At 38.9% G+C, this 25,894-nt stretch overlaps 3 protein-coding genes across 18 annotated transcripts; 2 read left to right on the forward strand and 1 right to left on the reverse strand.

The window, feature by feature from the left end:
• Positions 1-1,265: 1,265 nt before the first annotated feature.
• On the reverse strand, positions 1,266-5,206 carry LOC144705408 (high mobility group B protein 9-like). 12 transcript variants are annotated; one of them, XM_078578065.1, is made up of 10 exons: positions 5,012-5,206; positions 4,857-4,917; positions 4,691-4,747; positions 4,308-4,369; positions 3,976-4,217; positions 3,704-3,782; positions 3,147-3,309; positions 2,895-2,984; positions 2,032-2,414; positions 1,266-1,947 (listed from the first exon to the last, which is right to left on the reverse strand). In XM_078578065.1, exons 5-10 carry the CDS (start codon positions 4,182-4,184, stop codon positions 1,507-1,509), a joined length of 1,365 nt encoding a protein of 454 aa, XP_078434191.1. In that variant the 5' UTR covers positions 4,185-4,217; positions 4,308-4,369; positions 4,691-4,747; positions 4,857-4,917; positions 5,012-5,206; the 3' UTR covers positions 1,266-1,506. The 12 variants fall into 12 exon arrangements, with proteins under 12 accessions (XP_078434191.1, XP_078434190.1, XP_078434187.1 ...); XM_078578064.1 differs by having other exon boundaries at positions 4,687-4,747; XM_078578061.1 differs by having other exon boundaries at positions 4,584-4,747.
• Positions 5,207-9,280: 4,074 nt separating this feature from the next.
• Positions 9,281-16,783, forward strand: LOC144705239 (O-fucosyltransferase family protein). Of its 5 annotated transcripts, XR_013582005.1 has the most exons (4): positions 9,281-9,779; positions 9,929-11,128; positions 15,417-15,479; positions 16,496-16,783. XR_013582005.1 is itself a non-coding variant. In XM_078577825.1 (2 exons), the coding sequence occupies exons 1-2, from the start codon at positions 9,307-9,309 to the stop codon at positions 10,992-10,994; spliced, it is 1,539 nt and encodes a 512-aa protein (XP_078433951.1). In that variant the 5' UTR covers positions 9,281-9,306; the 3' UTR covers positions 10,995-16,783. The 5 variants fall into 5 exon arrangements, 1 of the variants encoding a protein (XP_078433951.1); XR_013582002.1 differs by having other exon boundaries at positions 9,929-15,479; XR_013582004.1 differs by having other exon boundaries at positions 9,929-15,454.
• A 3,435-nt stretch (positions 16,784-20,218) lies between these two features.
• LOC144705713 (uncharacterized) lies at positions 20,219-23,416 on the forward strand. Its single transcript, XM_078578486.1, has 3 exons — positions 20,219-20,758; positions 21,768-22,174; positions 22,252-23,416. The coding sequence occupies exons 1-3, from the start codon at positions 20,303-20,305 to the stop codon at positions 22,985-22,987; spliced, it is 1,599 nt and encodes a 532-aa protein (XP_078434612.1). The 5' UTR covers positions 20,219-20,302; the 3' UTR covers positions 22,988-23,416.
• Positions 23,417-25,894: the final 2,478 nt, after the last annotated feature.

The following is a 25,894-nucleotide window of genomic DNA, read 5'->3' on the forward strand; positions in this document are numbered from 1 at the left end:
TACGTAGAAAATTGGCTTATAATGATGTATGTGTGCTTCTTTCAATTTTTTGTTCAACACAAAGATTGTTCCTAAGAAAAATCCAATAGTGTGGAACTGGAATCATGTTTTTTGGTGTAAATAAAAATACTTTCATGATTACTCAATAAAGAAAATTTATTGTAGTTATTCAGAAAGGATGACAGAAAAGGGAGAGAGACTTCATGCAGTTATTTCAATTTTTTTGTATTGCATGAATATATGTAAGGAAGGTGAATATCTTAAGAGCACCCTTTCTGCCGACATTAGTGAAGAACGAGGTCTGAATAAAGAAAGAGCACGTGGACAAGTAACAAAAGGCAGAAGGGAGGTATATTTAAAAAATGTACTTACTAATGTGATATCGATACCTTTGTTTCTCAAGATATCAAAAGAGAGATTCTCACATCAATATTTGTGTTAAATATTTAGTGAGATACTTGAATGATATTTTTAATTTTATGTACATCTCTTTGGGCTTGTTTAGAGGGGAGAATTGACCTTAGAGAACAAAGTCTGAGCTTACTTTTGATCAACTTATGTATCAATTGTTATTGTGCTTAATTAGATCTATGAGGCTGTCCTAGAGGGCTTGAGGAACTAAGTAGACTATGAGGTGATACTATTGATCTGCGGGAGGCTTTGGGTGTCTATGACAACAGATCTCACTATCAATTTTTTTTACTTTCAGTGTCTTATTATTGTGTAATTTTTGCTTTAGTTGTGGCCTCAACAAATCGGTGAGGGGCTAGAACAGCTCTGAGTTAGGATATCCCAGATACAGGATTTAGAAGCTAGCCCTAACTTTTGAAAAAGCACACAAATCATCCTTCTAGTATAACACAAATGTCTTTTTTTTAGTTAGATACTAGATTAAATTGATAGTTAAGTAAATTTTAGAGCTATATATTTATCTCCCTCTTAGGGTGTGCCTATCGAGAAAAACCAACACTTGCTGATTTTCTTACTAATCTCCTCTCTTCCCTTATGAACTAAAAAGGTGCGGTGAATGACACCCTTCAATCTGTCTATTCCTTAAAGAAATGAACTATCAAGTGTTACATTTATCTGATGGCAGGTAGGTTGCGGTGATCAGACCAATCTAGGGAATCCTTGATTGCACATTCCCTAATCTTGAATCCTTGATTTTCTTTGAGTCTAAATATCCCTTCTCTCTTATCTTTTTTATTCATAGACTACTCATCTAATCTCCCTCTTTCTCGCTCTAGAATTATAACATGAAAAGCTGAAAGTAGAATGCCACCCTGTATAAGACTGTATACATATATAATAAGTATCTCCCCCATTGTCCTAATAAGTCTGTTCTCTCATTTGCAACACTAGCTAAGTTAGTAAAGCTGAAAGTACAACACCCTCTTTTCTCCCTCTGGTTCAACCCATGTTCTCTCTAATCTGTGGCTTCGACATCGAAAACGAAGGAGAAACACGTCTCAAATCTAATGACAACAGACGGTTCCGCCGCTGATCTCAGACTTCACCAGCAATGCCGCCGCCACCAACACCGCCGCCACCGTCCGGACCAGAGACCTCCTCAGCATTATCCCGCCGGCGAAGCTCAAACCCATCAGAGTCAGTGAGTGACTCCCGATTCGCCGACTCCACGCCCCCGTCTGCCTCCGTTGACGTTTCTGTCTCGGTTGAGTCACTGCCCAGCTTCCTCTCCGCCTCCGTCCCGGTCGAGCTCCCACCGCCATTCTCCAAAGAAATTGCCGGCGCTCCGGCCGCCTCCATCATCTTCTCTGGCGGCCCGTTTGCCGGCAGCCCATTCGCTGGAAGCTCAGTCAGCTGTTGTCTGATGGGCACAGCATTGCAGATCACCACCTGTCCTCCAGTCTTCTGCCTCTCCCGGTACACCACCATCTCGCTCTTATACCGCTCCTTGTCCTGTACTCCTCTCTCCTGGTACACCTGAGTTGACCCAAAGATTAAGAACAAGAAGAAAAAACCCAAAGATTCGAGCTTTTATGTATAATTAACTTTCGGGCAACTCACGGATTTCTCGGAGTCAGAGAGCTTGCTCCAAAGATCGCCGATGATCTTGCTGATCTCCCGGTCCTTGCCCGGGTGCAGAGGCTTCAGCCTGGCATGCTGCTCGGCGAAGAAGAAGTTGTACCCACTGCGGTTCGGCTTCGGGTGAGTTGGGTCGAGTGTGCTCAGCTTCTTACGACGGCGGCGCCGCCTACCTCCGCCAGCCAAGGTGGTGCTGTTGCCTGCAGGGAGGCTCAGCGGCACGGTCCCCGGGGCGTAGCCGGCAGTGTGGTAAAGAACGCCCTTCAGCTTCTCTGCGCCCACCATTACGGTGACCAGATATCCGTGCTCAAACTTCCCATCAATCACGCCCACCACCGGATAATTAGCAGGCATTTGGGCGCTTCCTGAGATAAAAATGATTCAAACATTTTCACAGCGTATGAAAAAAAAAATTCTGAGTCGCACAAATTTTCTGCACATCATAAAATTACGGGCATAATTTTAAAAGATAGACGCAAATAATTTCCTAAAAACCATGCTTCTTAAAAATGCCAGGAGATTTGTAACATTAATGCATGGAAGACAATAAAATCGAAAATAAATAGCTATAACTAGAAGCTTCAACAACGCAAGATAAAAGTTGGGGCTCTTACAGACCAAAAATATAGGAAATTGACATTATCGTTCAGTTTACAGCTCAGACCAGCATACCAAGAATCATTAACAATTAGGCATTTGAGATTAAAAAAAAACAGTAGAACCGATACAATACAGCTATAATTAGAAGCCAATCACAGCTTCTATCAGCAAATCAAGCATAGTAAAAGAGACCAAAATGTACGGGAAATTGGTTAATCCAAAATATGGGCAAACGGATAAGACACCTAAGGAAAGATGATCGCCAACGCTTCTTTTTCGCTTCTGGAATGGACCTCCGCTCTCAGGAGTAGGCCCCTGCTCGGAAGGCTTCTCTGCTGAAAAAACAAAGGAAAAAAAAACGTAGTTTCTTAACGAAAGTTATTTAAGAAGACAATAACATATCATAACTGTTCAAAACAACCCAAAAAATGAGATTTTTGTTTCCTAAAAAATAGGATTTTAATTGATTCCAATCGAAAAGGCGTAAGAAAACACACCGGGTGGGGTAGGATTCCAGCCCTTGGCGCCAAAGAAATAAATCTTTTCGTAGTGATGCATCAGAGACATGTAATATTTCCGCAAAACGAATGAAGCGTTCGTCGCCGTGGACGGAAAACTGAAGACAGCCGTTATCTCCTTCCATCTTCTCTCTCTTATGACCTGAGAATGGAGAAAGATAAGAGGGAGAAATGCTGGGTCAACGCCCATATTCGCAATTTCCTTAAAAAAAACATAATTTGCTCATCCACTTGGTTCTAATGCCCAGAACTATGATTATTTATCAAACCAGATTGACATTATTCAAAATACTGCTTGCTACTCTGCAAATTTCTGGTAAGAGGAGGAAGAACGACCCTGAATTCCCACATTCCCGAAATACTTATTGTTCGTTAAAAATGGTGGCATTCAACAGCCTAAAGTTTTGGTTTAGTCACCATCAAATGTTTTTCCACGATTTCAACTTGCGAGATTGAAGGTAAAAAAAGCATAAAATGTTCAGCTAAATGCTCCAAAAACCAAGCCGTCCAGTAATAACATATCTATCGAACTTCACCTTCTCAATACCACCACGAGAAGTAACCTCAACGAACAGGCGATGGAGATCGAGCTCTTTCCCACCAATAGTAGGAACCCTAGAAAAATGCAAGGGAAATCATCTAAGCAGAAAGCAATCAAAATCCAAAAGAAATAAGAAAATGGTAGAAAATCTTTCCGGCATTTCAATGCATCATCAATGCCCAACATTTTCCAAGCATAAAAAGATTCAAACTTCTCGGAGAAACGGAAGATTGTTTCTGCCGAACGAAGAAATCCAAGGAAACGTACATGAATTTGGTTCCGAGAGTGGCGTGGAGCTTCTCCAGAGACCTGATGAACAGCTCTCTATCCGCAATCACTTCATCGTACTTTGCAATCGGCGGGGGATAGGGACTGTAATTATTCCCATCTGTTGTTACATCAATCGGAGAAGAAGATATCGCCGCTTCCATCTGTTTACCCTTCTCGATCGCCTTCTCTTCCGCAACTTCAGTCATCGCCTTCGAACGAGAGATCAGCCCTTTTTCACTCTAAGATAAACTAAGCTTGATGAGAGGCTTATTACGCATGAAAATTTCTCACAAAAAACGAAAAAACCCAAGAAGAAGACGAGAACAAACCCAATGAAACTAGCTTCTCATGGAGCCCTAGCAACCGATAGATCAGGCCCTTCCCTCGGAAACTGCGATTTGATGTCCGGAAGAACATTTACGAGCAAGATTAAGCTTCAAGAGAGGATCGCCACGCTAGAAAATCCCCACCAAAAAAAGAAATTTCACATGAACCGAAGAAACTGCCCAGATTACTCCGAAACCGCGGTTAATTTCCCAAACAAGGGGTTTACAAATGCTTAAAACTCCGACAGAAAACGAAGAATTTGAACAAAGAAGACAGACCCAATGAGAACAAACCAGCGAGGGTTTCGATCATAAAACCCCCACCCAGATTCGTCCCCTCACAAAGGATTAAAACCCCAGCTGTCTGCCATGGCTAATCTACCTACACACGCAACATTCTCCACAGAAAGCCTTCAATGGCCCCGAGTTTCAAACCACGTTTTCTGCATTTGGGGAATAATGCCGGCGCCATCAATACCACATTTAAGCCGCTACCCCAAATAAGAACAAGAACAGCAGCAGTTCGAGAGAAACGAAGAGGGAGAACTTCACCTAATCTGTACATGAGCAGACGCCGTTGTTTACCTCGCAGTAAAACGACGATGGCGTTTCTCTATGATCAAGCGGAGTAAATACGATGATTAATTACAGGATGGAGATTTGAAACGCGAGGAACGAGATCAACAAGAGAGGGGAGAGGAACTCACGCGATTCGCCGGGGAGCGCCCCTATTCTGGTTTATTAGGGCGAGACGGGTCACAAACTTCAGATGAAATCGCCGAAAACCAAGTAGAAATGAATGAACAAGAATCTATTTTTACACAAAATACGATCTGGGTCGCGATGCAAAAGATCCGTCGTTGCTCGTTTCTTATGTGGGTCATCCTCGCCGCTGATTCCTTCCTCGCTTCTCCCTCGGCCATGGAGATTTCTTGAAGGGCAAAGTTGGGATTTTTAAGGAGGGAAGTGGTACGTGGCTTTTTTCTAGATAGGACACGTTGCCCATGGGGTACGTGGCGGAATCTCAAGTTTTTTAGGGTTGCGGATTGGACCGGGTGTTTTTATTGACTTGAGCGGGCACGTGACGTGGCTTCCACGTGCGGGTTTGCACGTGCGAGGTGGCTACTGACATCAGTAAATGGGTTTTAAGTGTTGGGAGAAAGAAATGGTTATCAATTTAATTAAATATTGATAATCAGTATTCGTTAAGTTCAGATATATATATGCATATGTTCATAAAACAAAAATACAAATCTGCTGGTTCCTTCCTTGCTTCTTCCTCAGCTATGGAGATTTCTTGAGGGGCAAAGTTGGGATTTTTAAGGGGGGAAATGGGGTACGTGGCATTTTTCTAGGTAGGACATGACACTCTTCGGTACGTGGCAGATTTTCAAGTTTTTTAGGGTTGCGGATTGGACCTGGTGTATTTACTGACTTGAGAGGGCACGTGCGTGTTTGCACGTGCGGGTGGCTGCTGAAATCAGTAAATGGGTTTAGGTTTTGGGAAAATAACTGATTGTCAATTTAGTTATGTATTGATAATTAGTATTCATTAAGGTAATATATATACGAATAAAGCTGCATTATACATATATTCATTAAGATAACATACAAAGCTACTGAAAAAGGAGCAGAGGAGTACATCAAATGTGTTGAGACCGTAGATACACCTAGAGGCTGGACACTTGTGTGACCTCATATGACTTGTTTGGGTCATCAGCGTTGCTGATTATGTCCTCGATTCTTCCTCGGGTGGGGAAATGGGTTTGTGGCATTTCTCGGGTAGGATACAATCCTCATGGGGTATGTGGCATATTATAAAGTTTTTTTAGGTTGAGAATTGGATCGAGTGTTTTTATTGACTTGAGAAGGCACATGACAAGTCTTTGACATGCATATTTGCACTTGCAGGTTGGTTACCAAGCTAGCGGGCATTCAATTTAATTCAATCTTGATAGGCAATATTGGATTAAAGTCAAAATACATGTATTCAACCAATATAAATATTGATAAAACCCAAAAACACTGAAAAAATATTAAGACAATGTCATAAATGGGGAATGCAAGAAGCTGTATTATGATGGATAATATACGAAGCCGAAAAATGAAATCAGATAAGAAATTTCAATGTGTGGAGATTTTGTGGATACCTCTAGAGGCTAGACACTTGTGCTGCTTTATAAGAATCATTTGGGTTATGGAGAATACCTAAAAACACTGAAAATATTAAGACAATGTCATAAATGGGGAATGTGAGCAGCACAAGTGTCTAGCGTCTAGATGTATTATGATGGATAATATACGAAGCTGAAAAATGAAAGTAGATAAGAAATTTCAACGCGTGGAGATTGTGTGGATACCTCTGGAGGCTAGACATTTGTGCTGCCTTAGAAGATTCCTTCGGGTCTTGGAGATTTGTCGAGGGGTAAAGATGGAATTTGGGGGGAGGGGAGAAGAGACATGGCTTTTCCCCATGTACTACACAATACCCTTGAGGTTTGTGTGGAAACTCAAGTTTTTTAGGGTTACAGATCGTACCCAAGTGTTTTTATTGACTTCAGAATGCACGCAATGAGACTTCAGCATGCGGGATGCCTACCAAAAGAGCAACCATCCAATTTAATTAAATATCGGTAAGAAAATATTCATTAAAGTAGAAACATGTGTATTCAATCAATAAAAAGATTGATAATACACACAACATTGAAAATAAAGAGAATTATCATTATTTTTGTGAATGCACGTTTCTGCATTATGCTCTGTAATGTACAAAGTTGTTGGATAAGGAGCAGATGAGGACATTCAACATGTTGAGACCAAATGGATTCCTCTAGAAGCCGGATGCTTGTAATAAAATGCCTTAGATGACTTCTTTGGGTAATAGAGATTAGGGTTTGACAATCCCACTACGGCACAAGCTTTCAGCAAAGAACTAACCTTACCTAAAGTTCATTCCAATTCTCATCCGTTCGTGTTGAGTCCAGTCCAGACTGGTCCCAGTCTGGTCCGATTGACTAGTCCATGTCAAATTCAAAGTAGAAAAAATATGTTCATGGGCATGTTAAATACCCACACAGCGAGCTTTAGAAAAGTTGGTAATGAATGCCTTTTCTCCTCCCTTCCCTTCTTTCCCTCCTCTCTCTCAATCTCCCTCTTTAGGTCTTTCTCCCATCACAATAAAGGAGGAACAAGCCTTGAATAGAGAAAGAGATTTTGATGGCTTCTTGTAGACCACCTTCGAAGAACTCCTCTACATAAAGTGGGTGCCCACCAATGGTCAAATGTATGGAAACTACAGCTGAGCTCAATAAAAACCTCATTGACAAGTTGGATTTAATAGTTTTAGACTTTTTAAAATATATAAAATAAATATTTAATAATTTACTTTCAATTCCAGTCTGGTTTGTGCCTTGGGCCTAAACCTGCCTGATGAACCTGTCCACCTTCAAATAACGAACCTACAGTCCTGGTTTGGTGTGGTCAAACCGGTACAACCGCTGTAGAGATTCATCAAATAAGCAAAGTTGGGATTTTTAGAGTGTGAAAGGCATGATACCCCTAGGGTACGTGGCAGATTCTCAAGTTTTTTTAGAGTTGGGAAGTTTAATTAAATGATGAGGCCTGAGAGGGCACATGATGTGCAACTAAAATTAAAAAAAAAATCGTCAATTTTCTGGGAACATACAAAGCTGCATTATCATTTATAATACACAACGTTACTGAATGAGAAGAAGACTAGATTCAACGTGTCGAATACTACGTGGATATGTCTTCTCGTTTGAGGAACCGAATAATAGTAGATATGACTATGGGCAACGTGATTCTACTATCCACTTGTTTCGACTTTCCTTAAATGTCCAATTCAACTGGTATTTATTATGACTAGATGAGTAAAAATCATGGATTCTCAAGAATAAACAAATCTGCATTCTCATTGATAATAGACAAAGCTGCTGAGTTTCTAATCCCTATTTATTGATGATGCAAAAATTAACTGTTTATTAAATGTGCTTGAATTTTAGGCGGACAAATCACAACTACCTCATTTGACAACACATAAATAAACAAATAACTTTCTCCCTCTCAGGAACTTAAAAATCAGTGAAAGACTGTTTCTCATTTTTCAAAGTTCTGATTTGAATCAAGAGGACAATTTTTTTCCCCCTGATTACAGCTTCAAAATAGGTAAGTCAGAAGTTTTTACTGATGTCAGGCTCAGTTTGATAAATCAGGGGCATAGAAATTTAGAGTTAAATGTTATTTAAAAACGTTAAGAATAGTAAAATCGATTTTCGCTTTTGTGATAATGAATTGGTGGAAACAACGACACTACTTTCATATTAAAGCGACAAATAAAATTTATTTTTTATAAGGATTAATTATACTTGGGCATAATTTTACAATTTTAATATTATTAAGATTAACTTATGACGGGGTTTCCACTACGCAACGGCAGACGTCATCCGTCAAGTCACACGTCACGGTGACGGCACCGTGATGGATGACGTGACAATGACGATAATGGAATTCTTGGCCTGTGACGATGGCGGTGACGGCGACATGACGGTGAAGTGACAGTTACGGAGGTCCCCAGACGGGTGACGCGGCGGGACGGACAGAACGGATACCTCGGTGACGGGTTTGTTAGAACACTGAAAAATTGCATAAAAACCTTAAAAAATTATCTCCTTAAGAGAGAGAGAGAACTGAGCTTTGAATATTCATCACCTGTGACGGTGACGCTGTCTGGTGACAGGACAACACGTGCGGTGACGTGTGACAAGAATGTGACAGATTTTTTCAAAAACCTGGGACATGTGACAGGACGCGGCCGTGGTGTAATATTCGTCACGTCCCGTCCGTCACCACTCGTCATCCGTCCTGTCACGTCCGCCGTCACGTCACTTAGTTTCCACATGCGTGCTCGCACGTGCGGGAGGAAGGCACGTGCGAGACTGTTACAGAAAGTTCCAGAAGGGGTTGAGGGTTGTCGGAGAAGACGATGGAAGCGGTATTCAGATCTAGAAGTGGAAGCGCAGTCGGAGGAAGATGGAGGAGGAAATTTCTCGCGAAGCCTCAGATCTCGGCTTCGCGATTCTTCTGCGGCGGTCTCCTCTTCTTCCTGATTCTGTTCATCCATTTTTCGCAGATTTTGAGGTCGATTCTGGCGTCGTTTCCCGTGTCGTGGTCGGATCGGATCAAGGTAACTTCGCCGATCCTTCGATGCCGTTCTGTGATTGCGGAGGGGGAGAAGTTCGTCTTGTATTCCCCGCACAGCGGGTTCAGCAACCAGGTCGCTGAGCTCAGAAACGGCATTGTTGTTGCCGCTTTGCTGAATCGGACTTTGGTTGTTCCTCCTGTGCTCGATCACCATGCTGTGGCTCTCGGAAGTTGTCCGAAATTCAGAGTTTCTAGCCCCACCGATCTGCGTGTCAGTGTCTGGGATCATATCATGGACCTTCTCCGGAGTCGAAGGTGAGTCAGGGAACCTCTAGGTGTTCATATTTCGATTCCGAGGACGCTCTAATTATGACTAATTGCTCATTTTTTTATTTGATTTCTATTACGTCTGAAGTCTTCGAAATTGGTAAATTTTAGACTCTCATGCGTTTTATGATTCGCAGGTTCGTCTCCATGGCGGACATTGTCGATCTGTCATCCTTGGTTTCTTCTTCCACGGTGAAAATCATAGATTTTAGAGCATTTGTGGCGGCATTGTGCGGCGTCAACTTGAATCTCGTTTGTGCGGCTGCTTCTGAGCGTCAATCTTTGCCCAAGGAATTCAATCAGTGTAAAGATTTACTGTCTAGACCGGATTTTGGTGCTGGTCACTGCTCATACGGTGTGGAAGATGATTGCAGAACCACTGTATGGACTTACGGCCAAGAACACGACGATCTATTGGATCAATTTCAACCGGGCGAAGAGCTGAAGAGAAAGAAGAAGATCAAGTTCATCAGACGGAGGAGAGATATCTTTAAAGCTCTCGGCCCCGGTTCAACGGCTGATGCAGCCAAAGTTCTGGCATTTGGGAGCCTTTTTTCATCGCCATATAAAGGCTCCGAGCTTTATTTTGACATCCACGACTCACCCAAAGACTCCAGAATTGAATCATTATTAAGAAAACTTGATCATCTCCCATTCACCAGAGAAATATTAGATGTGGGTAAGGAGTTGGCTTCGAACAGGGTAAAGAAGCCCTTCCTCTGTGCCCAACTGAGGTTGCTTGATGGGCAGTTCAAGAATCATTGGAAGGAGACCTTTGCGGCTTTGAGGGAGAAGATTGAACTTTTGATGGCTGATAACGGAGGGAGAAGCCACAGACCAATCTCTATCTTTATTATGACAGATTTGCCTGAAGCTACTTGGTCTGAAACTTTCCTAGGAGAATTAATGAGAAATTCCAGTTACTTCGAGCTCTTCACTCTCTCAGAAGACGATAAGCTGCTGGTGGATGCATCTCGGCAGCTCATCTCTGCAGATCATATCTCAAGAACTCCTGTTTCCGCAGAGAGTCAAACCCTTTCTGGGGGCAAAGAATACTGTCCTCAATTAACATTGCCCAGTATTCTTCTCTATGTTCAGGAAGTCGTGTGTAGTTGCGCATCATTGGGATTTGTTGGGACTTCGGGATCAACTATTGCTGAAAATATTGAAGCAATGAGAAAGAATAACAGATGCAACTCGTAGGTGAGTTGATTTTGACCAAATGTTCGCTAGAATGAGCTCGAAATTTGTCTATCTAGAGAGATGGGGTTGATATATAGTCAGTATCCTATTACCCATCCATTCTCCATTCTTTGGTCTTATTTTCCTTTTGAACTGTAAGTATTCCTACTCTTGCCTCTATTTTGAATAATTTTTAAAGCTAAAAATTCATGTTCATAAGCTTTTCCTAATTTTTTATGGTTTGGGAAAAAAATACTTATTTCTTATCATTTTATTCACTCATTCGTGTATGGAGCATTCATTTCTTTGAAACCTGGAACTGGCTTTGTGTTTGAAGGTGAGCTGACTTTTGATAATGGTTTGATGGGATTCATCTGTACGTGGAAAAAAACAATAATTCGCAATAAGTGAGATTATTGGCTTCAGGACATGGAAAAAACAATAATTCGCAATAAGTGAGATTCCTGAAGATCAGATTTTGCTGAAATTCGGGAAAAATGTCATTTTGGTTTGAAGGGCGTGTATTTGCTCGAGTCTCAGAAAACCCATAATTTTGGTCATATATGTTGGTCAAAGTAAATCTGTGTCTGACAGCAATATCAAAAGTCAATCTACAATTATGATTATGATTTTTAGGTTGTTGACCATCGGAGACCTAGGCGACCAAACCCAAAGTCATAAATTATGACGGATTGGGATTATTATGCTACATAAGCTGCAAGTGATCCAGACTGGCTTGCACGACTGCCCATAGATGATACAGAGGAATGGATTGAATGATAGTCCTGGATAGTAATGGAGCAACAGATGGACAAAAGAAGTGGTGGATGGACAGATGATTGAGACATAGATAAAAGGAGAGATTTGGAAAGTGTGTGAGAGAAAGTGAGGAAAAAAGATATGCTCGATTAAAGGGAAGTAAAGAGCAACAGGTGAAAGGATAGATTTTTAGTTTTCAAAATAAGGATAGAGGATAAACCGATAAATGAAGGATGGAGCTGATTTCTTGGGATGTGGTTTGCAGACTGTTCAATTTAGAAGGCTTGGGTTCTGCAGCTACAAACGATGAACTTGGAGCTTCTGATAAAGTTTGTGGACAACATTATGAATTACGGGAAGGATCTCGTTCTGAAGGTATTGAATGACAATCATGACATGCAGCTGAATTGGGAGGGGTGTTCAGTTCCAGTCAGATGGGCATCTGCATTCTGGCAGGGTTTGAGGCAGGTCTTCCCCTAAGCCTGATAATTCTTCTTCGCCAAACTAGGGTATGGTTCCTTATTACGGTATTGGTTGGATAACTGGTCGGCTAGGGGCATTCTGTTAGAAGAGTTCTTGCATCTTTTTGTTGTATCATGGAACTCTTCTGCCGTAGTTAGGGATTGTCGGGATGGCACATGGAATCCAATTTTTGGGGGTGCTGTGATACGAACCTGGATCTAGGCTCGTATCAGAAGGGGGGGTAGAGGACGAGATAAGGTAGAAATTCCCGGGGTAGAGAGGTGAAACGGGAAGGATCGGAGAGGAGGCCGAGCAGAGGGTAAGGATCGGCTGAGGACGAGCCGCCTGGAGATGCGGTGAAGCAGATACGATCACGAAGACGGGGATCGTGGAGGAAGACGGAGCGTGGATATAGAAGAGACGAGGGGGAAGGGAAACCAACTACCACTTAAACCTCAAACATTCAGTCTGCCCTCTTCAAAGGAGGGCTGTGCTATTTAAAGGAAACATAGACGATAATGCCCCCAACGCATCTGGGGAAACCTATCATGGTGTCAGACCAGAGGGTGGAGGTTTTTGACGATGCAGAATTCTTTATGACATATTAGACCTCTCAACTGGGCACAGGATGACTCTTAGGCCTCTTTTTCTTACCCGGGTGTCTACACTAGGTTAAGAGATGGATAGTGATACGAACCTTGATCTAGGCTCATATCGGAGGGCCGGTAGAGGGCGAGGTAAGGTAGAAGTTCCCGGGGTAGAGAGGAGAACGGGAGTGGTCGGGGGAAGGCCGAGCTGAGGGGGTAGGGATCAGCCGGGGCGAGCCGCCTGAAGACGCGGTGAAGTGGAGACGATTGCGAGGACGGGGATCATAGAAGGGGAGAGAGAAACCCGACCTAGACGAGGAGAGGGGCAGGACAAGAACACTTCTTCTAACTTCTTCTTGGCTGCCCTCCTAAAGGGAGGGCATCCTATTTAAAGGGAAATACATAATAGCAAATGACTAGAACGCCCCTGTGGGCTAACATGACTAAACTACCCCTAGGATCCTATCAGATAGATTGAGGCAAGAGGTGTCAACCATTCGAGTGTGCAGGCTCATATGGAAGCAGAAAATTCCCTTAAAGTTGCAGACTTTGATACGGTTCCCATTAGAATATATGAAACGAGGAAAAGAAGGGGGAGCCAAAGAAAGAATGTTGACCAGTCAGCACTAATATCCCATGTGATGCTGACGTGGCGACTAACTCCCAGTCTTGACTGGGAGTGGTAAGAGAAAGTTGAGAGTTTTGTTTAATGCTGCTTTAGAAGGGCGTGAATGGTTTGGGGGGGGTAGTTTGGACCTTATGTAACTCTCATTTATATTTTTTTTAGTATTGGGGTTATTACCACACTGGGGTGATCTTCCTTTTTCCCTTAAAAAGGGAAATTGATGAAGGGATATATTTATGTCGTAAGAACAAGATATAAATGGTAGGATAGACATATTTTGGTTTGGTGGGTTCTGCTCAAAACAACCGTATATTAGTGTTCATTACCATCAAAACAACCAGACATTAGTGTTCATTGCCATCTCAAATGTCATTCACCTGTTCTAATATAACTCATGAATGACTTTTTTTTATGACTCATGAATGACATGCAGATTTTATTTTGTATTTTCTTGGATTGAAGTTTCAAACTTCAATTTTGATGTATTTGTCAATGGTTTGTGTCACATGATCTTCATTTTTTTTGGGCTGATTACTGATTGTGGGCGGTCTTATTTTTTTTTTTTAAAAATGATCTCTATTTTTATCTAATAAGAATTTTAGTAGTTGATTTTTTGCTAATCGTATGCCTATTAGTTTTTTTGAAAGAGCGTAATATTTATCCAGTGTGATGCAGACCGCCATCTTATTCTGAAAATTACTACTCGGTATTCGTTTCTGCTCTGTATTTGTTATTATTTAGTTAATTTCTGATGTCCATTAAGCATGCTTGATAACGCCACTTTGTTCAATGTCATCAAGGGCTTTGTTTCTGCGCTGGAATGTATCCCATGATTATTTTTCTCACTATTTAATTTGTTCTTGAAGTCAATTATATTGTCTCCATGAACATAGATAAATCTTGGATGTTTCGATAAAGATTCTAAATTTCACTCATCTAATGTTTTTTTTTTCTGGCATTCGTTTAGATTAAAACATACCTAGTTAAAATAATTGCCGCTTGATTATATGCACAAAATTGATTATAATTTTTCCGTCTTTGAATCTGCACTTTTGCATTAATGAGGTAATTCATAAGTACACAATGCTCATGATCACTATTTTAAATAATTAATACAATAAGAAGTATGCAGGCGGGGACGGGGGGGGGGGGGGCGTCAGAGGAATGTTTTATTTTCAAAAAAAAAATACAATAAGAAAAGCTGAGTATGTTTTTCTCCTCTATGTTCGAGGATCTCATGATTGAAGAAATCTATTTGAAGGGTGAATATTGAGGTTAAAATGGGGTTTAAATTAGCCCCTTCGATGCTTGCTTAGATCTATTTGTCTAATGTTAATTATTTAGCTTTCTGAATTTATGGATTAGACAGCCGACTTTTCTTGGGGACTTTTAAAATACTGTATTCTGTCTTGATTTTCGAATCTGTACATGCAAAAAGTTTAATAATAATTTTCTATCTTATTCGTATACTAGGCATGAAATGACATTATTTGTATACTTGGCACGAAAAGAATTACACAGCTGATATTCCAATAATCCAAACAAAACCCTCAGCGAGCAAGTGTATTACGTACTCTGATGTGGGTATACTTTTCCGTAATTTTACGAAGACGTAATTTTGTGGAAATTCCAAAATACTTTGTGGTGTGAACTGAACTGAGGTAAAAGAGTGCAAAATTGGCAATTTAAATATTTGTTGCTCCATGGAACTACCTTTTTTAATCTACCAATGTAAACATGTCTATCCATCTAGTCACCGGCCGACCGACCTACTGATCTTAATATCTACTTATTAATCTATCGACTCAAGTTTTTATTTATTTATGTGAGTAGAGTCTTATCTTTTTTAAAAAAATTATGGGTTCTTCGAAGATATGTATTTTGCCCAGAGTTTTTACATGTGAAGCAACAATGGAGCATCACGCGATCCATTTTTAAAAATTATTTTTAGATACTTTTTATCTTGGTGAAGTTCAGTGGATAAACTTCCTGTATGGTCTCCCATGCCAGAGTTCTTCCCATCTCAACTGCGAAGTTCCCTTCTTGTGGTATCCACTTTGGTTAACCAAGCAGGTCTGTCTATCTATCCATATGTATATAACCATATCAATCAATCTATCTATCCATATCAATTTACACGTGCCTATCTATATTTAATCATATCAATTTATATATCCGTCTGTCTATTTTTATATCCATATCAATTTATATATCTCACCGTCTATTTTTATATCCATATCAACTTATATAGCTGTCTGTCTATTTTTATATCCTTATCAATTTATATATCTGTCTGTCTATTTTTGTATCCATATCAATTTATATATCTGTCTATCTATTTATATATTCTTATCACTTTATATATCGTTCTGTCTATTTTTGTATTTATATCAACTTATATATCTGTCTGTCTATTTTTATATCCATATCAATTTACATACGACTATCTGTTTGTTTATTTTTGTATTTATATCAACTTATATATCTGTCTGTCTATTTTTATATCCATATCAATTTATATATCTGTCTATCGATTTGTATATCCTTATCAATTTATACATATCTTTCTCTACATTTTTATATCCATATCAATCTATTTATCTATCTATCCATATCAGTCAATCTATCCAACTGTCCATGTCATCAGATCTATCAATTCTATCCATATCAACCAATCTAACAATCCATATCTATCTATGTATCTATCAATTCTATCCATATCAACAAATCTAACTATCCATATCCAACAAACTATTTATCTATCCATGCCTATCTATCTATCCATCTTTCCATCTATCTAACACAAAACACTACAGTGATATAGATTTTGTCTCATAAGTTGCAAAAGCAAAACAGTGATGGGTAAATCACACTCCCTCCTGGAACAAGAAAAACATGCACTGTAAAACTTACAAACACAGATCGATAAATACAGATCTGATCTGTTGTTTTTCAATTAAAAAAAAAAAAAAAACTTACAAACACAAATCTGATCAACCAAAGCATACCACAACAAGTACCTGTTCTGCTATCCTCATCTCCCATTTGCATGAAGATAACTTCATGGTCATCCTTCAACATCAAGGCAGATAAGTAATCAAAGGCAACGGCAACGAAGGAGGCAGAGATGGTGCAACAGAAGGAGAAGCTTCTTCAGCTGACGTGGATGGGGTAGGAGACAGCCACGTGGCATATCGTATGGGAGATGGCGGGCTTATTGCATCCTGTGAATAGCCCAAGTTGTTGCATAGGAGAGCTGTGAGAAGGACTATGGCCATGTGGGATGCCATTGTTTCTGTAGTTCATGGTGGGAGATTTGAACAGGCTTTATAAACAAGTAAAGAACTTGATGAATGCATTCAATTGCTTTTATTGTTATTGTTTCTTTTGCAGATTAACCCATCAAAGCGATCAGTTTTTGGTGGGCAGTAATCGTTGCATTCATTTGACTTTATGGGTGGGACAATTTTGGGAAGAGGAGTGAATAACTGCTTAAAAGTATAAAAACATTGGTTGAATGTATAATCTAGATGAATATTCTTTTGGACCTTGCGATTTTAATATGGGTAATGTTTAGTTTTCACTTTTTGAGACTCGGTTCAAAGCAATTTATTTTGGTCCATTGAAGGACCTTAAATGAGGCATTGAAATAGTCATGACTTTAGTCAAGTCAGTCCCTTGTAGCTGACTGGACTATTTATTATCATTTATGACGAGGAAATAGATGAAAAATTGCATTAAATTTACGTTAAAGAATTTCTAATCCTTGGTTATATATTTCTCAACTCCTGTTGATGGATGGAAAAATTCTCAAGCAAGGAGGAGATTAATGTTAATTCTAGAGATTGGTAAGAAAGCCCTGAAAGTTATAGGAATGACCGTTGGTTTTGGGATGGTTAAGGTGTTAAAGAAAGAACCTCTGGCATTTTGTATTATTTTTTGTTTTGATATAAGATTTACTAGAATTTCCCAACAAAATAAAAGAAAGTGATCCTAGGGTTGGTCATTCTCCCACATAAAAGTCGATCTGGTTAATAATAAGGGAAACATGAGCTGATTTTCCGTTGACATTGTTCTGTTTATGGATTCGAATATATGCTTCTGATTCAAACTCTATTGCAGTTTTTCCTACTGCTATTTCAAGTTTGAGAAATATATTTGTCTACGGAAATAAATTAATGCAAATTTATTTCCGACAAACTGTTATATTTCATTGCTATAATTGTTATATTTCATTGCAACGACTTTATCTTTATAATAAGTAGATGCATAAGATCCCATTAAGTAATAAACGATTTTGTTGAAAAAATACATTTTATTAAAATTATCTTAAAATTCCTAGTTGAAATAAAATTATCTATATCTTGTACAAATGATTTTTGGAATGTAATAAGTCACAAAAATTGAATATGAGATAGTAGGTCAATTGACATGATTATTCAATTGATGATATACCAATTTAACTATATTACTGTCATATACAATGTTCTCATTATTACCCTGCACTGATTCATATCCAAGTGTCCATGTTGGTGTTTGCCTTCTAGAATCATATTACTAATATTGTACGGTTCTGAGATTAACCTGTTTCCTCCTCACCTCCTCAATCTCAAATACCTTGGGTAGAACAATAAGTGAGAAGAAAAAAATGTTACTGCAATCTCAAATGTCTAGTACAAATTTTTTCTTGATGTGCATATTAGTTATATTAAATTAGGATAACATGTTATAGGTTGTGGTCTACCAAGGCCTAGATCATCATGATCTGTTGTCCCCATATTACTAGTAATATATTGCTGAACATGCGTCGCCCAAATTTTTTATGATGAGAAACATTTTTAATAGCATCTCACCCGCTTTAAAATGCTTCTAATGGAGGAATTCATGTGACTTGGCAATGTTATAGAAATGATTTTCTATCCTTAGTTGACATCTGGTCATTGCTTGTCATCGCCTTTTGTCACTATATGGATGATTTCAAACCTAAAACTAGAGAAGAATTATAAGGGCTTAGGATGCAATGATTTGGTATTGATAGTTGTGTTGACAGAATTTTCTACATTGATATCATATGGGTATTTCTAAATTCAATCTAAAAAATACAATGAAAACAATTTATGATATCAATGAAATATCCAAAGTTAAACATGAAGCAGTTAGTTACTATGAGACAACATGGAATTATGAAAAACTTGGATAACATTCAAGCATAAAGTTTTTACATTGAAATAGTGTTTTTGCAAATCAGTATCTGAGTACGAGTCAACAGTTCAGAAAGCAGATGCCCATTCATAAGTACATGTCATTTTTTTTTGGAAAATTCATACTAACCACTGAATGACTTGTCCAAAGTCATCAAATTAACCAAATACACCAACTATCCTTGAACAAGTGGCTAATAAAACTATGTCATCTCATGTTAGCTTTGTGATTTATGTTATTTGGTGATTTGCCGCCACATTAGACATTTGGAGGAAAAAGGAATTTGACAGATAAGTTAGGAATGTATGAACCTTCTCATTAATCAAAACATAATTTATATTCAGCATAGAATACTTGGATACTTTGAAAGTATGTTGATCAGGCAACTCCTCAATAAAAACCTACAACTATTTACAAAAAAAAAACAGAAAAAACTAAGTCTTGTTAAGGTTCATACATAGATGTAAATCATCCAGTAAATGCTTGATTTTCTTCAGGCACTAACATTTATACATAACAAACTTGGTTTTCATTCAAAGCAAACATAAAAGCAAAATTTGTACATAAATCTTCATTTTATTTATTTGTTTATCCATATTTGGGTAAAAAATCTACCAAGTTTGGAGGTACTATGTTATCTCATGTTAGCTTTCTGACATAAGTTATTTGGTAATTTGCAGCCACATTAGAAATTTGTTGGAGAATAGAATTTGGCACTTAAGTTCGGAGGAATGTATTTAAATTCTGATTAATTCAACCACTTTTTGATATTTATCATACAATACTTTGATAATTTGAAAATATGTTGAGCAGGCAATTCCTGAGTAAAAAAAGAAAAAATAAGTAAAGGGTAAGGTTCATACGTGGCACTAGGGAACAGTAGCCGTCATCTGCCACGTCACACGTCACAGTGATGGTGACAAAATTAGGGGCCTGTCACGGTGACGGTGACGAAATTAGGGGCCCGTCACGATGACGGTGACGGATGACAAACTGGGCGTGACAGGGACGCGATGGTAATGGGGGCCTCGGACGAGTGACGTGACGTGACGGCCGTCACGGATGACGGCCGTGACGGATTTTTAAAAATGACCTGAAAAGCTTAAAAATAGTTAGATTTAAGCTTTTCGAGGGCCAAGATCTCGCCACGTGGTGTCACTAACTCAATTTTCTCGGCATTTTGCAAAAAAGTCCCTGCATTAATTCGCGCGCGCAAAAGGATGCCGTCCAAAGATAATTGGAGATATGCCCCTCCAATTGTCTCTCCTTGGCATGGTTGTTTTTCCCGTCACACATGACAGTGATGCCGTCCGGTGACGGGGACGTGACGGGGACGCCACAAACCATGACCATGACGCGAACGTGACGGATTTTTCCGAAATCCTAGGACGTGCGACGGGATCGTGACGTGACGAAACTTTCGTCCCGTCACCGTCTGTCACGGATCGTCATCCGTCCCGTCACATCCCAGACGGGACTAACATTCATATATGAAAAAAGGATGGTTCTCATTCAAATCAAATATAAAAGCAATTTAATTGAATAATTGATTTATCTATCCATATATGGTTCTGAAAATGAGTTTAAGAAGATGGGCAAATTTCTAGAACTGTAGTTTTTCTTCTATATCTCTCCCTTTATCTTCATTCTTCAGCGACCGCTGTTCTTCCTCTCCTCAAAAATCTTCCCCATCAATGGCCGATTCGATCGCCCATCACTGCGCTTACAGCTTCTCTGGATGGAACCCATTTTCAGGAACCCAAAGGAGAGCTCATCGTTCTTCTCTCTCGTTCAGAGTTGCTTCTCAGAACTCGCCAGAGAGATTGAAGAAGGAAGAAGAGAGCTTTGAAGCTTCATTGGTTTCAGAGAGCTCGAACGAGACATGGGTCATGGGCGATGGCCGCCGGGAGAGGGAAAGAGAAGAGAGGGAGAAGGAGAAGGAGGAGAAAGAGAAGGAAAGACGGAGAAAGGAGGAAGTGAACAGGAAGATTGCTTCTAAGAAGGCTATCTCGGTGATATTGAGGAGAGAGGCTACCAAGGCTGTTCTTGAGAAGAAGCGAGGGACTAATTCTAAGAAGCTTCTCCCTCGAACTGTCCTCGAGGCGCTCCATGAGCGCGTCAAAGCCTTGCGATGGGAATCTGCTCTCAAGGTCTGAATTCTTCATCTGTTTTTGAATTTGGGATTTTTTGATTGGTTTTTTTTTTTTGAGTTTCTTGTCTTCTGAATTTTTTAACTGGAGATCGTGTTCCTTGTTTCATCGTCTTTGACATGATCGATGGAGTAGCCGTGTGATTTAATTTCATTTTGTTTTTTACAATGTTTTCCGCTCTTTTCTCATTTTTTCTTGAATTCTGGCATCTATGTGTTTGGATTATCATATGTGGCTATAAATCCTGGGTTCAAAATCTAGTGAAAATTTTATGGCCAATGAATATCCATGGAATGAAATTCATCGCTTTTTCACTAGTTTTTTGGCGTATTTCCTCAAAATCTGAGGCATGTGGCATGATATCATGTCGATAATGATTGGTGATCATGAAACCTTCACCCTGGCTCTAGAGAAAATATCGTGGCCTGTGAATAGCCTTGAGATGAAATTTCATCGTTTTTTCTCTACTTCTCTGGTATGTGGCATCATGGCATGTCTATAATCATGGATGCTGTAGAATCCGTAGAAAATCTGATGATGGCATATGAAAAATTTAGTACAATCCCCTACCCATGTCAGAGGATTATTGTCATTTGTCGATAATCATGGATGCTGTTGAATCCGTAGAAAATCTGATGATGGCGTAGAAAATAATGAAGATGATTTTTCGTCAACATTATTGCCATTTGTCTATGCCCAGAATGATGATAACTAAATCACTATCCTCACTCAAGCTGGGGATGTCGATAAGGACGGGTTTTAGATGTCAATGACATTATTTCATTATCATCCTCAAACACGAGGTACTGGCACCGATCCAGGTCTCTAGGTTCACTTTTCTTCTGTTATCTTCCTATTTTCTCATTCTATTGTGCTCTCTTCCCTCAAGAAACCATCTTAGGGATTCACTTCGAAGTAAGTCTATCATTTATGGAGTGTCTCTTGAACATTGAATCAATATTCATCCCCTAAAGCTACTGATCAAATATTTTTTTAATTTATGTACCAGGTGTTTGAACTACTACGCGAACAGATGTGGTACAGGCCAAACGCAGGAATATATATTAAGCTTATTGTCATGCTAGGAAAATGTAGGCAGCCAGAGAGAGCCCAGATTCTCTTCCAAGCCATGATTGACGAAGGCTGCCCGATAAATCACGAGGCCTACACTGCTCTCCTTTCGGCCTATAGTCGGAGCGGTCTTCTCAATGAAGCGTTTTCTCTTCTTGAAACCATGAAAATCTCTGAGGGTTGTCATCCAGATGTTTATACTTACTCTATTCTTATTAAATCCTGCCTTCAAATGTTTGAATTCGATAAAGTTCAGAGCTTGATTCTTGATATGAAGAGCTTTGGCATAAGACCTAATACCATCACATACAACACACTTATTGATGCCTATGGAAAAGCAGGAAGGTACGACACATTTAACATTGTGGATATAATGAAATTATTTTATTTAAAATTACTTAATTGTTTGCGATTTGAAAAAGGTTTGCTGAGATGGAGTTGACACTAGCAGAGATGCTTCGGCAGCGGGACTGCAAGCCAGATGTGTGGACAATGAACGCAACGCTGCGAGCGTTTGGCGGCAGTGGGCAAATCGAAACAATGGAGAGCTGCTATGACAAGTTTAGAACCTCTGGGATCTCACCCAACATAAAGACATTCAACATTCTTCTGGATTCCTATGGAAAGGCGAAGATGTACGAAAAGATGAGTTCTGTGATGGAGTTCATGCAGAAATACTACTTTTCTTGGACAATCGTAACGTACAATGTCGTGATCGATGCATTTGGGAGATCTGGGGATCTCAAACAGATGGAGTACGTCTTTAGGCTGATGAAATCTGAAGGAGTCAAGCCAAATTGCATTACTCTCTGCTCATTGGTTCGGGCGTATGGAAGGGTCAACGCCATTGACAAAATCGGCGGTGTTTTGAGGCTTATCGAAAATTCAGATGTTTTACTTGATACTGTGTTCTTCAACTGCTTGATGGATGCTTATGGTAGGGCGGGATGCCTGGCAGAGATGAGAGAGGTGTTATACATGATGGAAAAAAGAGGTTGTAAGCCTGATAAGGTGACTTATACTACGATGATTAAAGCCTACTCCAGCCGAGGCGTGGCTGACCGAGTGAAAGACATCTGTGGTCTCAGCGCACAGGAATTTTTTCAGTTGAGAAATCCTGGAAAAGGAAAATTCCCAGATAAAAGTCAAGAAGTGTGACCAAAGATATTAATGGACTATGTGGGAGGTTTATTCTTTTTCAGGATCATGAAGCCAAGCGATGCGGAAAGATTCTCTGATAAATGAAATCATTCATTCAAATGTTGACTTAAATTTGTATTATTCTCTTGTGTTCCCTGGACCAAACTTCACATATTCCAGGCCTGCATGGATATGAATGCCAGAGTTTGAAGATCTTCTAGGCAGAGTAAATATGACTGGCTTGTTTATTTTCAGGCTTCATCCTTCAGATATAAAAGAATCCTGCAGCAAGGGACATTCAAGCAGATACCATGAAAAGCTCTTCGCAAATGTTATGTTGTAAGTTTATTTGCAAAAGCTTTGCCAGGGAAGAATTACTTGGTAACTGAGTAGAGAGTATTCTTTCCAAACTTCTTAGTTTAAGTGTTCTTATTTCTTATCGCTTTATGTTTGGATTCCCACTTCTCCTGTCTCTGTCGACTATGATCAGCTGGTTTATCTGACTAAACCAGAAGAAATGACATTGTTCGTTCTCAGATAGTTGAATATTTAAAACGCATCCATCCGCCCACTTAGTTTTTATAGTTTTGATTATGTTAGATGTACCAAACCTTTGAATCCATTAGGATTCTGATGAAACAGACGAACTCGGAGCTCAATTTTTGAGAAAAAAACGTGCCCACTGGTGATTCATGAGTACTCAGTCTTTCAATCCCAAAAAAGTATAATCTTTAGATGAAGAAAATGCACATGGACCTGTTACCTCTCTTCTCAAGATTGAATCTATATATATATTTATATCCATCTACGTTCTGGGACATTTTCTGCTTGTGGGTATTCCATTTTGCTCAGAGATGTAGTCTCATTCTGCAACAATCTTAAAAACCTGTCGTTCTATTTTATTAAATCCAAATTTTGGGGTTATTAAATTGAATTAAAGCATTAATATATGCGCATAACTTCTGAATCAGGAATTTTGCACTTTTTTCTATCCCTTTTCTCAGAGAAAATAGAATAAGAACTAAGTGCGCAGAGCTATCTTTGATCCTCCAGTCTAAGAAAGAATGAGATGTGGGGGTGATCAATAGCCACTTTTGCAAAATAAGTTACCGCTTCTAGAACTCAAATCTAAGATTTCTTTATTATTTTATCCAACACAAAATAAGGTATAGTGCGTGGGGAGGGAACAAGAATGTTTCTACCTTAGTTTATTTATAAGATTAGGTGACCTTGAATTCACCCATTTAACCCCTTCCCTTGGCCTAGTAGAACGACTGCAGCTTGTGAGTCATGAAGGCTGAACTAATTGTCTAAAATGTAGAATGAATATAATTCGGTATATTTAAGATTGATTCAATATTTAATGATTAAATAATCTCCATTATCCAGTATTTAGTCGTGATTTTAAAAATATTTCTCAAGATAATGTACTGAGTTGAATCATGGATAAGATCCATATCAATATTAAGAAACTAAGTGACACACTTTTGGCAATGTATGAAGCAATTACCAATATTATATCATTGTAAAACGATGAGTTGGTGTTATTTCTTGAAATCACCTCAGCCTAACAAATAATTCTGATAAAAATATGTTTCTTTTTAAAATATGCATTATTTTAGAATAACCAACCTATTAGGCGCATGATGAAATACTATTACGTCGGTGTAAGATAGTGATTGGATTGCTTCATACACTTAGTATGATAAGTCTTGCTATTTCAGCATAACTACTACGATCAACGGAAACTAGGTAAATAGTGGACAAACATCCATATCGTCTCACTTTGAAACTGAGTTTAGTATTTGTTAAGCTCACCATTCTCATTATAATGAACTGCCTCATAAGAAATTATCTAGGCCATGAGTACGAGTGAGAGAAATCGCTGTCATATTGAACTTAATTGTACGAACCATGTTCATAAGTTATATTTCATATCTTCAATTATATTTTTTATCCCATGCCACAAGTCATGATTTCCTGTTGAGATATACAATAGATCCTACAGGCATACAAGGTTGATTATCTGACTCCAAGTTAAATATTCGTGTTGAGACACTACATGCATACAAATGTATACTAATACATGAATATTATCTTACTCTAAGTTAAACATTGAACATATTATGTTTGAATGAAGTGTGAAGTAAATCCAACATTTGGCATCCAAACTTTGAATCTTCAATCATTTGTATAATATTACTTACCTTTTGCTATATACGCTTTGTTGAAGCCTGGGTGACCTGTGAGATACACATTCTAGAATATAGTTCTGTGAATGCGCAGATACTAAAGTACACCTACAATAAGCGTTGAAAATGTGAAATCATCTGCTGTCTTATTCTTCTTGATAAAATAATTTATTAGTTATTTAATGTAAGAGCCTGGCCCAGCATCTAAGTGCCAAACTATTGTTTGAACTAATTTTTATGGGGCATTCCATATAGCTTTTGTTAAAAAATATCCTGAATACAGATCATCCGTAATAATCAGTAATCATAAATTGTTAAAATAGTATTTGAGAGAACAATTTATACTAATTTGTCTTGAACAGAAATTGTCTCTTCCCTTTCTGTTTTTATAAGTGTTTACCAAATTACCAATGAGTCCGAGACCACACAGAAACACAAGCACAGAGATCTCAGCTCCATAATTTATTTTAACAAATTACTCCCATTACGAATGAATGAATTTTGAATTAATTTTTTTACCAAATTTTCTCATCCTTAATGATATCAGTTGTCATAATTATGCATGAATTACCTAATAATTTACTACCCTTCTTTCCTAAAAACACAAAGATAAACAATTAGATTCCTTCATGCAAAAAACTGTAGTGGATGAGTTCAGATGTTAACAAGATGAAATAGACCTCCAAACAAGTGGTGTAGACCAAAGTGATGACCCAGCTGAATTATTCAATCG

The sequence above is a fragment of the Wolffia australiana genome, chromosome 7 (genome assembly GCF_029677425.1).
Source record: "Wolffia australiana isolate 7733 chromosome 7, ASM2967742v1".
Classification (NCBI taxonomy): Eukaryota; Viridiplantae; Streptophyta; class Magnoliopsida; order Alismatales; family Araceae; genus Wolffia; species Wolffia australiana.